Source organism: Diadema setosum, chromosome 19, assembly GCF_964275005.1.
Source record: "Diadema setosum chromosome 19, eeDiaSeto1, whole genome shotgun sequence".
Taxonomy (NCBI): Eukaryota; Metazoa; Echinodermata; class Echinoidea; order Diadematoida; family Diadematidae; genus Diadema; species Diadema setosum.
The window spans coordinates 35344805-35358955 of record NC_092703.1 but is presented as its reverse complement, the minus strand read 5'-3'; the positions used below and the strand labels follow the sequence as shown (position 1 = coordinate 35358955).

At 39.7% G+C, this 14151-nt stretch overlaps 1 protein-coding gene across 1 annotated transcript in view; it reads right to left on the bottom strand.

Moving 5' to 3' along the window:
• Positions 1-10695: 10695 nt before the first annotated feature.
• Positions 10696-14151, bottom strand: part of LOC140242477 (retinol dehydrogenase 11-like) — a 54073-nt gene continuing 50617 nt past the window's right edge. The window contains exons 2-4 of the mRNA XM_072322210.1: positions 13083-13292; positions 11907-12096; positions 10696-10903 (exon numbers count right to left, since the gene is read on the bottom strand). Coding sequence (XP_072178311.1) covers positions 10696-10903; positions 11907-12096; positions 13083-13292 — 608 coding nt within the window. The remainder of the gene's footprint in view (positions 10904-11906; positions 12097-13082; positions 13293-14151) is intronic.

The window sequence follows — 14151 nt, the reverse complement described above, 5'->3', positions numbered from 1 at the left end:
CCGGGTAATGTGAAAACGCTGCCGTGAAATGTTAAAATCACTTGTAGGTAGGGGCCTACTACTTCAACGGTATTACGTACCGACGGTATATGGATGACCTCGATGTCTAACAATTAAGACTGCTCATGATTCTTTACCGTTGTTATTTTCTTGTAAACCTCACAACGGATTTTCACCATAAATTTGGCATATAGCATCTATCTTTGTGGCGATATGATCTTAAGTCTGTTATATAACTTCAGCATCTTACAAACACAACTCACACTTAAAAATTTCCTTTATACCTCTCCTTAACCTCACAGAAGCACAACGATAAGTACATATATGAAAACATATACATCAGTATATTAAGGAATGGCTTGCACGACGACTAGAGCCGGTCGTTTATTATCAGTATAATGCATATAACGACACGATGCATTTGTGTTCGCTTTCAACATGTAATATGACACAATTGTGTATTGGCGAAAATAAACCCCTAATAAGCCCAGGGTAAAAAAAAAAACAGAGATAAAACTCAATGAGCAAAAAACTCTGGAAAACCTTGTGGCACATTAAGGAGCATACATTAATACCGAATTATTAAAATGAATTAAACTGGTCGTGGTGAAAATGCAAGCTAGAATGATTTGCTACACACGTTAACGCCACTATATGCCCAACATTCAAAACCCCAAAGTACGCTGACAAGCCATACGTCCGATTCTCTGACTCCAACGGAATGCGTAAGCATGAATACATTAACGAACAAACAACATTTGCCTGCTATACAAACGTAATGCAGGCAAAGAATATTTCTTTAAGCCTCACCCCCCCCCCCCTTGCCGACGGGGGGGGGGGGGAGGAGTTAAGCCTCGAGTCCCTAAACTTAGGAATTGAAAAAGATAGAGCTTAGTTAGCGCTACGAAGACATTAATGACTAAAAATGCAATTTCATGTTTGATTATGTCGGATTCAGGGGTGCACTGGGGGGGGGGGATGAGGGGAGGATGGGGATTTTCCACTTTTTCTGCATCTTCTTGAAAAAAAAAATCTGCGACGGATTTTCACCAAACTTGGCAGATAGCATATATGGTAATATGATCTAAATTTCTTAAAATGAGCCCCACCCTCCACCGCCGAAGGGGGGATAGTTGAAGCCTCTGAGTCCCTAAACTCTGGATTTTTTTTTTAATCTTCTTCCTTCGAATCGAAAAAAAAAAATAGAGCTAGGTTGGTGCTCTGAAGACATTGATGACTGAAATTTCATGCGTGATTATGGCGGATCCAGGTTTAAAATTATTGGGGTGAGGGGAAGGAGGGGATTTGTCTGTTCTTGAAAGCATGATCTATGATGGATTTTCACCAAACTTGGCAGATAGCATCACTAAGGTAATAGTAGAATCCAATTTTGTTCTCAAAGGGTCACTATAATGCCATGGGGGGGGGGGGGTGAATAGGGCAGGGGTGACGAGGTAAACAGGGGAAATCTGTTATAGGGGCCTACATGTTTTAAACAAGTGAAAATTCCGCCTCCTCCCCCCCCCCCCCACCCCGCGTCTATCAGGGCATCCCTGGATCCGCCATAATCAAACATGAAATTTCAGTCATTAATGTCTTCAAAGCAGTAACTTAGCTCTCATCTTTTTCGATTCGAAAAAAAGAAGATGCAACAAATTCCACAGTTTGGGGACTCTGAGGCTTTAACTCTCTCCCCTCCCCCTTTGGTGGTGGGGGTGGAGGCTCATTTTAACAAATGAAGAGTATATTACTATAAAGATGCTATCTGTCAATTTTTGTGGAAATCCGTCATTTAGATTTTTCAAGAAGATGCAGAAAATGTGGAAAATCCCCATCTCCCCCTTATCCCCCCATATCAGGGCACCCCGGGATCCACCATTATCAAATATGAAGTTTGAAGTTTCATTCATTAATGTCTTCACACCACTAACTCGGGTTTGGTTCGACAGAAGTAGATAAAAAATTTCAGAGTTTAGAGACTCTGAATCTTCAACTCCTCCCCACCCCCTTCTTCGGCGGTGGGGGATTCATTGAAGCAAACTTAATAAGATCATGTATTATCACCATAAAGATGCTATCTGCCAAGATTGGTGAAAATCCGTTGTGGGGTTTACAAGAAAATGAAAACGGTAAAGGTTCATGAGCAGTTTTGTTAGACATCGAATTCATCTATATACCGTCGGTACGTAATATGCCGTTGAAATACCACGATTCTATCATTTCCGGGCAGCGTTTTTTACAGTTCCCGGCAAAATTGAACGGTTTTACATTTCCCGTTGATGCAATTTTCGAGATATTTACATTTCCCAGTGAGACATTATTACATTTCCGGCGTTTCTACAAATCCCGGCTGTACAGGTCGCCACACGTTATGCACATACAGCCACCATCAAGCTGTATATGATATCAGACAACCAAGCCTATCCCAGCACAGGCGGCGTTATCTTGAATCCCTTATCGATTAATATCAAATCCCACTTCACGTCATTCCATCCTAGGCTGAGAGAAATCGATTCACTATGATGGTTAATGAAGTCTTCATCGCCACAATGATTATTTGGAGATGTGAGTTTCTGAGTTGCGAAGCAAAAAATCAACAATAGAAAACCATAGAAAACAATAGAAAAACGATTTTTTTTTCTTCAAGTTTATTCAATCGAATATTTGCTGTTAGCTGTATGATATAGTGCAAAGCAATGTCATGAAACACGTTCCTTCGTAAATATTCCATTCTATGGCTCAAGGTAAATGGTTAATTTTTCAGGCTGGGGATGAATAAGGTGCCTCTTCTAGGTGTCCGATCGGGGTTATTACCTTGAGACCGACAGCCACGAGTAATACTACCCACGAGTATGACATTAAGAAAAGGTTCATAATAATGTACTGTACGAGTAATACAGCCCACGAGTTCGACACTAGGCTAACGAGGCCCACGAGTCCGACACTAAGCAAAAGAGACTCAGTTTGACACGAGGCCGACATTACATCACACGGCTTAGTTTGTCGATCTCGTGGGCCTTGTTTGCCTAGTGTCGGACTCAGTGGTCTTATTTGCTTAGTGTCGAAGTCATGGGATGTATGATTCGTGGGCTGTATATAACTCGTAAGCTGTCACATTCGTGTTGCCGAACTCGTGACGCGCACCCATCCAATCACCACTTATAGCTTGTCCAAATCGGGTCATGTGACCATGGTTATACGTTACCCAACTCACTACCTTCTTGTGTGATGGCCATTGATTCAGTTTGTGTGTGCGTAGGCCTTCGTGTGTGTGTGTGTGTGCGCGCGTATTGAGTCCATGCTTGCGTGTGTGTTTGTGTGTGAATGTTTACAAACCTCTGCCTTGAGAATCTGTTTTTCGAGAAGAGATCATATTGGAGAAGTGAAGTCAGAGAGGAGTTCATAAATACAGCCTTTGAAGAACACACTAAATGTGTGTTTGTTTGTTTCCTTTTTTTGGGGGGGGGGGGTGATGCAATAGCACAATAGCAAGGTGTGAAGGATAGAAGGATTTCTAGTTTATTTTCATTATGTCATCTTTTTTTTTCTGACTTCTTCAGCTGAAGTGTAATCAAGACGCCTGGATGCTTATCAACTGATGATGATTTTAATTGGTAACGAGTAGTAATAAAGTAGTGTACCAGCATACCATGAACAAATAACAGGTTAACATACCCTTAACGGCTGCCGCAGTAGACGAGACCTTCCAAACCATGCATTTTCATAAAAATTTTGTAATGCAATATACACCACCCTATATACATCCGACAGTAAAGACAATTTCCCATAGTAACTGATGCAGTAGGTATACTTAATTCAAACATAATTAATATTCATCATGAAACAATTTTAATAATGTCTCGAGGTTTCGTTTTCCCCCACGATGAATCAAATTTCCAACGGCGTAAATCCATACTGAGGAGTGGGGGGGGGGGGGGGGATGGTCACCATCACCACGATTACAAGCCCATAACCGGACCGGCGCAGCCTTTTTTTTTTTTTGGGGGGGGGGGGGGGAGAAGCTTTGTGTCCCCCTCCCCCCCCCCCCACACACACACACACTTTACAGGGATCGGATGCCCCACTCTTTTGCATGAAATATAAAGTGGGAGAAAAGTGGCAGCAACAACATAAAGACTTTTTGTTCTTGTTGCTTTTTTTTTGCTTGTCAGACGACTTTCGGCGGAAAATCAGACCTTAAAAGTATGAACATATATATATATATATTTTTTTTTTTTGGTGGAAATATCTGTGAAAGGGAGCGGAACGACCGAACGGGGGAAGGGTGTGTATGGGGGAGGGGGGTATCCCTCTCCCACACGAGGAAGATTTTGCATTTTCAGACCTGAAATTCAGCGATCTGGTGCTCACTTGTGGTGAAAATTTTGTTTTCTTTTCTTGAGAAAAAAACAATAAGAAAATGAAATATTCACAATATATTATTGAATGACAAAATCGTGGTATTTCAGCTCTTGCTGTGCGACATCACTGTGAAGGCCTACTAAATAATGGGGCCTATCATCGGCGTAGACAGGATTTGATCTTAGGAGGAGCGGTTATGTGAGGGAACGAATCAAGCGAGGGAGAAGGGTATGGTAGGGGGGTTTCCCCCTCCTACGGTGAAATCTCTTTGCGTTGAAAATTTTGACATTTTTCAGTCCAAAAACTGCCGTTTGTAGCTATATTCTTCGCTTTGGAAATTAAGGGGGGCACACCAGGCGCAACTGCTGTCAATCACTGGCAGCAACATCAGGAAGATGGCATAGCGATTAAATGCGAGCGAGCGGAGCGAGCGAGCATGAAAATTTTGACATTTTACAGTCTAAAAACTGCCGTTTGTAGCTATACTTTTTCCGCTTTGGAAATTAAGGGGGCCGCATCAGGCGCAACTGCTGGCAATTACTGGCAGCAACATCAGGAGAATGGCATAGCAGTTAAATGCGAGCGAGCGGGGCGAGCGAGCTTGAAAATTTTGACATTTTACAGTCCAAAGACTGCCGTTTGTGGCTGTATTTTTTCGCTTTGGAAATTATGGGGGCACACCGGGCGCAACTGCCGGCAATCGGGCAGCAACATCAGAATGGCATAACGATTAAATGCGAGCGAGCGAAGCGAGTGAGCTTGAAAATTTTGATATTTTACAGTCCCACATGTCCTTTGTGGCTGTACTAGTATTTTTTCGCTTTGGAAATTAAGGGGGGGGGGCGCACCGGGCGAAAACTGCTGGCAATTACTGGCAGCAACATCAGGAGAATGGCATAATGGTTAAATGCGATCGAGCGAAGTGAATGAGCTTGAAAATTTTGACATTTTCCAGTCCCAAAAACTGTCGTTTGTGGCTGTATTTTTTCGCTTTGGAAATTAAGGGGGCGCACCGGGCAAAAACTGTTGGCAATTACTGGCAGCAACATCAGGAGAATGGCATAATGATTAAATGCGAGCGACCGAAGCGAGCGAGCTTCAAAATTTTGACATTTGACGGTCCAAAAACTGCCCTTTGTAGCTATATTTTTCGCTTTGGAAATTAAGGGGGCGCACCGGGCGAAAACTGCTGGCAATTACTGGCAGCAACATGAGGAGAATGGAATAATAATTAAATGCGAGCGAGCGAAGCGAGCGAGCTTCAAAATTTTGACATTTTACAGTCCCCAAACTGCCGTTTGAAGCTATATTTTTCGCTTTGGAAATTAAGGGGGGCGCACCTGCTCACAATCACTGGCAGCAACATCAGGAGAATGGCATAGCGATTAAATGCGAGCGAGCGGAGCGAGCGAGCTTGAAAATTTTGACATTTTACAGTCTAAAAACTGCCGTTTGTAGCTATACTTTTTCGCTTTGGAAATTTAGGGGGCACACCGAGTGCAACTGCCGGCAATTACTGGCAGCAACATCAGGAGAATGGCATAGCGGTTAAATGCGAGCGAGCGGAGCGAGCGAGCTTGAAAATTTTGACATTGTACAGTCCAAAGACTGCCGTTTGTGGCTGTATTTTTTCGCTTTGGAAATTAAGGGGGCACACCGGGCGCAACTGCCGGCAATTACTGGCAGCAACATCAGGAGAACGGCATACTGATTAAATGCTAGCGAGCGAAGCGAGTGAGCTTGAAAATTTTGACATTTTCCAGTCCTAAAAACTGTCGTTTGTAGCTATATTTTCGCTTTAGAAATTAAGGGGGCGCACCGGGTGCACCTGCTGTCAATCACTGGCAGCAACATCAGGAGAATGGCATAGCGGTTAAATGCGAGCGAGCGGACGCGAGCGAGCTTTAAAATTTTAAAATTTTACACTCCAAAAACTGCCGTTTGTAGCTATATTTTTCGCTTTTGTTTGTCCCACTTTTATTTGAGAACCATCCCCCCCCCCCCCATCGACGCCTCTATACATATTAGGTCGCTTTTGTTAAGTGAAAGATCTGCTGCACACTCTTTGATAAATTAGGGAATATACGTCTATGTCAAAAGTGTACAAAGTTTATCCCTTATCCTGTATAGCGGACCTTTTGCATGTTCATGATTGCAATACAACGATCTGGTGCATAGTTCTGGCGATATTTGGACAATTTTCCATTAAGAAAGTTCGAGATTTGTCCTCATCTCGGGAATTGCTTGGGGGATAAATGATTTGTCTGTCTAAACACTTCCTTTGGGGCGGGGCAAATGCCCCTTTGCCCCCCATAGATTCGACGTCCCTGATCTTCCCTTTGTATGCCCATAGATGTATCCTGACTGAGTCATCAGTCACTGTCGTTTCTCAGGAATGATTCAGGAAATGGAGGGGATTCAATCACGTGAACACTACGCAAACATGGTCATCTGACGGAAGAATCTTCACAATAACAAAAAACGGAACCAAGAAACTGATCACTTCTCTCCGCGACATCGACACTTTGTGAATAATCAATAAAGCTTCATTATCTCTGTCTTCTAATGGCGTCTTTCTGTGAGTATCTAGGCACTGATTTTTCGGTCAATTCTGATGACGATGAGAATTCCTATTCTCAAAATTACACCTCTGATTGCAATTATTATGATTTTGAACAGTTTCGTGATTCAGTATCTATTAATGCGTCGATGAACAAGCTTAGCTTGATCCATTATAATGCTAGAAGTTTGAATAAGAATTTTGATAAACTTTGTGAAGATTTACAGGTTCTTAAGTTCCCCTTTTCTGTTATAGGAGTAACTGAGACATGGATGAGCAATACATCAAATCATTTTTCTTTACAGGGTTATAATATGTTCCAAGCTAATCGTATTGAAGGCCGAGGCGGAGGAGTAGCATTATATGTCAGAGAAAATCTGTCTGTTCAAACTTTACAAGATGTAGAATTGTCTATTGATGGCGTAGAATCTCTTTTCATTGAAACCACGGATGCAATTAAGAACAAGGTAATAATTGGAATAGTATATCGTAAACCTTCTTCAAATGTCGGTGATTTCATAAAATCCTTTGATTTAGTTTTGAATACATTGAATGCAATGTCGAAAGTGTGTTTTATTATGGGAGATTTGAATCTTGATTTGATACAGTATGACCAAAACAGTGTCATTCAGAATTACGTTGATATGCTTTTTTCAATGGGGTATTCCCCCCTGATATGTAAACCGACCCGTGTATGTTCTAATTCAGCTACTCTTATAGACAATATTTTTACCAATTCTTCTGACCATCATTTCATTTCTGGTATTTTACTCTCTGATTTGAGCGACCATTATCCAGTTTTTTCTGTTTCTTCTTTAGCTACGTTGAGTCCAAATAGTAAAAAGCATAGTGTATTATCACGGAAAATAACACCTTTGTCATTATCATCACTGATGGGCGATTTATCGAAAGCTGACTGGTCAGATATCCTTGAGCTGACCGACGCCAATCTTGCCTATGAGTTATTTTTGGACCGCTTTCTGTTTATATTGAATGAACATATGCCGCTTAGAAAAAGGGGTTCTGTTGATAAAAGGATTAAAAAGCCCTGGATCACACGTGCAATATTGAAATCAATCAAGAAGAAAAACAGATTATTTAAATTGTACAAACTGAACCCAAACAACAGTAATGAATCATTTTATAAGCAATATCGTAATAGATTGAACTCTGTTATTCGACATGCTAAAAGAAAATATTATTATGATGAGTTTCATAAGACTAAATTTGATTCAAAACGTATGTGGAAATTTATTAACCGGACTCTGGGAAAAACTGATAGTAATCTGCCTGAAATTTTAGTACAAGGAAATGATGTTATATGTGATCAAGTTTTAATAGCAAATATTTTTAATGAATATTTTGTGGATGTTGGTCCAAATTTGTCTCGTTCGATTGATACATCAGATACGTCTATGAGTTTTTCTGATTTTCTCTCTGGTAATTTTGAACGTTCTTTCTTTTTTAAACCGGTTTCTGAATCAGAAATATATGATATTGTTCACAAAATTGATGGTAACAAGAGTGCTGGCTTTGATAACATACCCGCTTCCATTGTAAAATCAGTTATCACATTTATCATTAAACCAATTGTACATATATGTAATTTATCTCTTGAAACCGGCGTATTTCCATCCAGTATGAAAACTGCCAAAGTTATCCCTGTGTTTAAGAAAGGGGACAAGAATGATTGTAATAACTACAGACCTATATCAGTACTACCGGTTTTTGCAAAAATATTGGAGAGAATAGCATTTGATAGGCTTTACACTTTTCTTAATCAGAATGATATTCTTTGTTCTAATCAATATGGTTTCCGTTCCCATTATTCTACTGAGTTTGCTATAATTGATTTATATGATCGGGTATTGAATCTTATCAATAAAAATAAGCATGCAATTGCAATATTTATGGATTTATCGAAGGCCTTCGACACCCTTTCCCATTCAGTTTTATTATCCAAATTGCAATACTACGGGGTTCGTGGTATACCATACCAGTGGTTTCATAGTTATTTAACTGGGCGAAAACAATATACTTTATATAATACTTACTGCTCTAATAGCAACTCATTATTGTGCGGTGTTCCCCAGGGGTCCATATTAGGACCCCTTCTGTTTTTGATATATATTAATGATATTGTAAAATGTGCACCGTTTTTTCAGTTCTTATTATTTGCAGATGACACTACTTTAGTAGCATCCCATTCTGACTTTTCAGTTTTGATTGATTCCATAAATGAAAATTTGAATTTAGTTTATACTTGGCTTCTCTGTAATAAGTTGTCACTGAATGTTCTCAAAACAAAATATGTCGTATTTCGTTATTCGCAAAATTTGAGTGAAAATTATGACAACATATCATTGTATATAAATGACACTGAAATTGAACACTGCTCGGTAGTAACATACTTGGGAGTGACATTAGATCAACATTTTGCCTGGGATTTTCATATAAATCATGTCAGTTCGAAGGTATCCAGGATCATTGGTATACTTCAACATATAAGGCATTTTGTCCCCCTTCGTATTTTGTTTATGATGTACAATGCATTTATTCTTCCATATATTATGTATTGCAACACTGTGTGGGCCACTGCATACCCGTCCAAACTCTGCAAACTGCACCGTCTTCAAAAACGGGCTCTGCGTATCTGTTCAAATGCCGAATTTTATGCTCCATCTATGCCTTTATTTTATAGTTTGAACACTCTAAATATTTATGATATTAATAGATTAAGTATTTGTATGATTATGCATCGTTATTTTTCCAATACATTACCCGAGTATCTGATGGAAATGTTTTCTTTGAATCTGGATGTACACAATTATGATACTAGAAATAGACAACTTTTCCACAAATCTAGAGTAACTTCCCATTCCCTGTATAAATCGATTCGGTATACTGGACCAAATATGTGGAATTCTCTGCCTCCATCGCTACGCAATATTCAATTTCTGAACTCATTTAAAATTAAGTATAAGTTTCATCTTTTGTCGTTTTATGTTTAACGCAACAATTTATATTCACTCACATTCACACACTCGCTCACGCGCGAACACACATTGAGTTATTCTGTGCTGTACTGTAGCTATATATTTCTATGTCATACGTTATGGGTGTATCTACCTGTCAAGCCTCCTAGGCTTTTACTGATACATCCTATTTCATTTTTCTTTATTACAATGCACTCCGTTTGTTCTATTGTATTTGTTCGCTGATAGTATTTTTACCATTTTAACCTGTACATATTGTGTATATATGCATGATTGTTATTTTTCCAATCTTTTTATCCGAAGAATGAAATAAACGAATGAATGAATGAATGAATGAATGAATTATGGCGATAAAGTTGTTGCTATTGTTTGTTTGTATGTGTTCGTACATATTTTGCAGATGGTCCCCAGTTACTCCCGTCATAGCATGTTTATATGTAGACCTATACTATTTGACGTTGTCAACGCCTGAGCCATACCTTACAGTGTATGTCGATGTTACTTTCTTCGCGAGCGAGCGAAGCGAGCGAGCGCTTGAGAAAATTATACATTTTCCTACAAGATAGAATACTGTTCAGCTCTGTTACCTGTCTGAAGGCCGGCGTACAAACGTCATGCAATATGCCAAAATTTATACAATCACATTTCTGCTTCCTCCATTTTTCCCCTCAAAATTCAGGGGGGATGATTGTACAGGCCATCCCCCCTCCTCCATTTCGGGGGGGGGGGGGATATATCCCCCCCCCCATCCCCCCGGGATTTACGCCCATGCAAATTTCATGCCGAGAGTTTGCTAGGGTCGATGCCAGTCGCTTCGCAGCTGACATCCCAGAGTTGCTTGGCGAGCGTCATGTCCTTGGCCAACTTAGACTCCTTGCCCAGCTGACAGTTTGCGAAATATCCACCGCTATGTTGTGTGACCGATTCGTCAATGGCACAGAAGATTGTTGTCTGGGCTCCGTCCTTCTCGCTCAGAAGAAACAACCTGCCAGCAATACGACAAATATCAGAGATAATTGCACATATCAGCACAATGAGAGCAAATGCGAATGCAGTGCACTCTAAAAAAGCAAAGATAAATCAACATTTTAATTGTAGTCACTCCTCAAACCTTAAGTTAGATTCAACACTCAAAATGTTAAATACTGTACCCTCAAAATGTTGAGCTACCCTTTCAGAAATGGTAAATCAAACATTTTGAGTGTTGATGTGAAGTGTTAAACATTTACAAGAAAAAAAAAGTTAGGAGTGACAATATCAATTTACGATTTTACTTTTTCTAGAGTGTGGAAACACAACAGAGAAAAGAAAAACCCACTGCAAAATTTTACAGTCGGCACATCCATCAGTTATTTCATTTAGAAAAATAAGAGATTAAGAGACCATAAGTAATCCTTTAGTGTCCTGGTATGGAAGTCTATTTCTGTAGTATCATTTATCGTTAATTAGATCTGTAATTAGATCTGTTGTAATATATTCACTGGTGATGTCGTTGAGCGACATATATGGCTATAATCTATTTTGTGATGATAATTTTCTCTTTTTATGACTCCGAAGTAGAAGCATGATAATTCATCACTTTAAGAATGGCAGTAGATGAGAAATACTGATCAAACCTTCAAATAAAACAATGTCAGGTCAGGAGTTCGGAAAAACAAATTTAAACGAAGAATTCAAATTTCCCCTCGAAACGTCATGAAAACAAAACAGAAACGTACGTGGATGAGACTACTTTATGCTCTCCGCGATTTTATGATATAAATACACACAAACACACACACAACCGCACATGAACCATCTACACACAAGCTCTGTGGTTTTAATGGGATATTGTATAGAAAATTGCTAGGACACATTATTATAGAAACTTCACCAAATTTGCAGTTTATCAGAGGGAGTGATATATCTCTTTCATATGTATTTTTAGAGCTGAAGTAGTTCCCCTCCCCCCCCCCCCATGAAAATAAGGTTTGCAATTTCAAACTCACCAAATTATCGGCAAAATGAAAATTTTCTTTCCCATCGAATTGATGCTTGTTTGTACGACATTCGTATAGATGGTTCCTGGATGCAGCGAGTAAGCTGACACGTTGGTGCCCGCTAGATGGCGTGCTAACTCTTTCGCAAAATGCAAGTTGGCTAATTTGCTTTTAGCATAACGCTGGAAACCATTGAGGCCTGGTGCAGGATAACAGGACAAAAAGAATTATTCATTAGAGGGAGTGGACAGATTGCATTCGAAGGTTTCATGAAAGAGACAAGACTGTAATATTTCATGTTGCTGTTCATTGTGATTGGTCATAATGCAATAATGTCCTAATACTGCGAGGATAGAAATGATCATTTTACATGCAGTGACGTCACATCAGGAATCGTAATTACATAATTTAACTAGCCGCCGACTGGGCTGGAATAATGACGTGCATTTATCTAACTATTATTTCCTGTAATATATCATCTCTTGGCTAAAATAATAAAACTCTCACTGGGATGCAAATTATTGTTATGATCTATTACAGAGATGAAATGACATCATAATGTATAATTTATAAACTGAATAAACGGGTATTACAACAGTGGCGGATCAAGCGGGGGTGCACCGGGCGCGCACCCCCTTTTGATTTTTTTTTGTGTTAAAATAAAAGAAGTGGAAAAAAGTTGCACGCCCTATTTAAATTTGTTAGGCGCCTCCCCTTTACGGAATTCTTTGATCCGCCCCTGTTGCAACACATTTCGAATGTAACCACCACCATATAAATTATAAAACGCCACTCATGGCACCATTATCAACACAACCCGTAACGGCGTAAGAGCAAATTTGTGGACATAAAATCAAGCATATACGGCCCTGATCAAGACAAGAGATGTATAACAAACGTGAAAGTGCACAACAAATCCATATTCAGTAGTAGTATTTGCCACAGATGAATAGACTTGATTTCACTCGTTCTTGATAATAACAATGAACACAAAGATTGGCTACAAGACAAGTTTCAGCAAAGGATGTCTATATGCGTCTGTTTGAAAGTTTTTATGTTACTAAAGCGCTGTGAAACAACTATTGTAACTTTTTTTTTATTGCAGCATGCCGATGCAGCTACCATTATTTTGAAAAGTGCACAAAGTCAGAAAAAACAAAAAACAAAACACGTTGCTGCGTATACCTTCAGATGCCTTCTTGCTGTAGTCTACGATCGCTGGATCAGAAATGAATGAGTGAGCGACTGACGAGACGTTGATAATCCGACTTGGGGCGCTCTTCTTTAGAAGGTCCATCAGTGTCATGGTGAGAACGAAGTGACCCACGTGGTTGGTTGCCATGACAATATCAAAGCCTTCTGGCGACACGCTGCAGTCTTGTTCCTTATAGATTCCTGTGTGGTTTCATTACTGAATATTCAATTTTTCACTTACGTTTATAGGTCTTTTACCCTTTTAAAGTTGCGTATAATGGATTGATGCCCTTATTTGAATTATTTTGATATAGTCGTTCGAAGAATTTGAGTAAGAACTTCTTAAATTGTTCCTTAAGATAAGTTATGTATAGGTTTTCCCGGTCAATTCCATACTTTTGTCATTCAAGTTCCTATAACGAGCATTCGATTTCACGCATTCCACGCTAGCAGCACTGAATCAGGAATCAAACTCAAAATCCGGTCATTCGAATTCACTATCCGAGCATTCAAATTCACTGTCGGAGCATTCAAATTCACTATCGGAACATTCACATTCACTATTGGAGCATTCAAATTTAAGAGAGGAGCACCCATTTCATCAATGAGCATTCAAATTCATGTCAAGCTGGTGACGGAATTTCGTCGGTCATTCAAATGCGTGAATGGGCAACCACGTTCCAAATGACTGCATTCAATTTAAAAGAACTCCTGAATTTAGTTAGTTTGGGGCCGTGATTGCATGTGTTTTTCATTTGGCTTTGAATATATTGGGATTTATGATGATTATTTATTTTGCAGTATAGAGGTCCACCTGTTCATTTAAGATTTTGAACTTGCGCTTAGCGGATCATTACTGGCACATGTCCCTCGGATTGGACATTATAAAATGGAGGTCCCAATGTGTGAGAGAGTCACAACTCACAGCACGTAAAAGATCCCACTTCGTGTATTCATCGCAAAGAACAGGGTGTTTAAGGCTTACATCCAACTGGACCTCATTATGGAAGACCAGCTATTGCAGCTGAATATGGGTTACCCAGCCATCTTCTTTGATGGA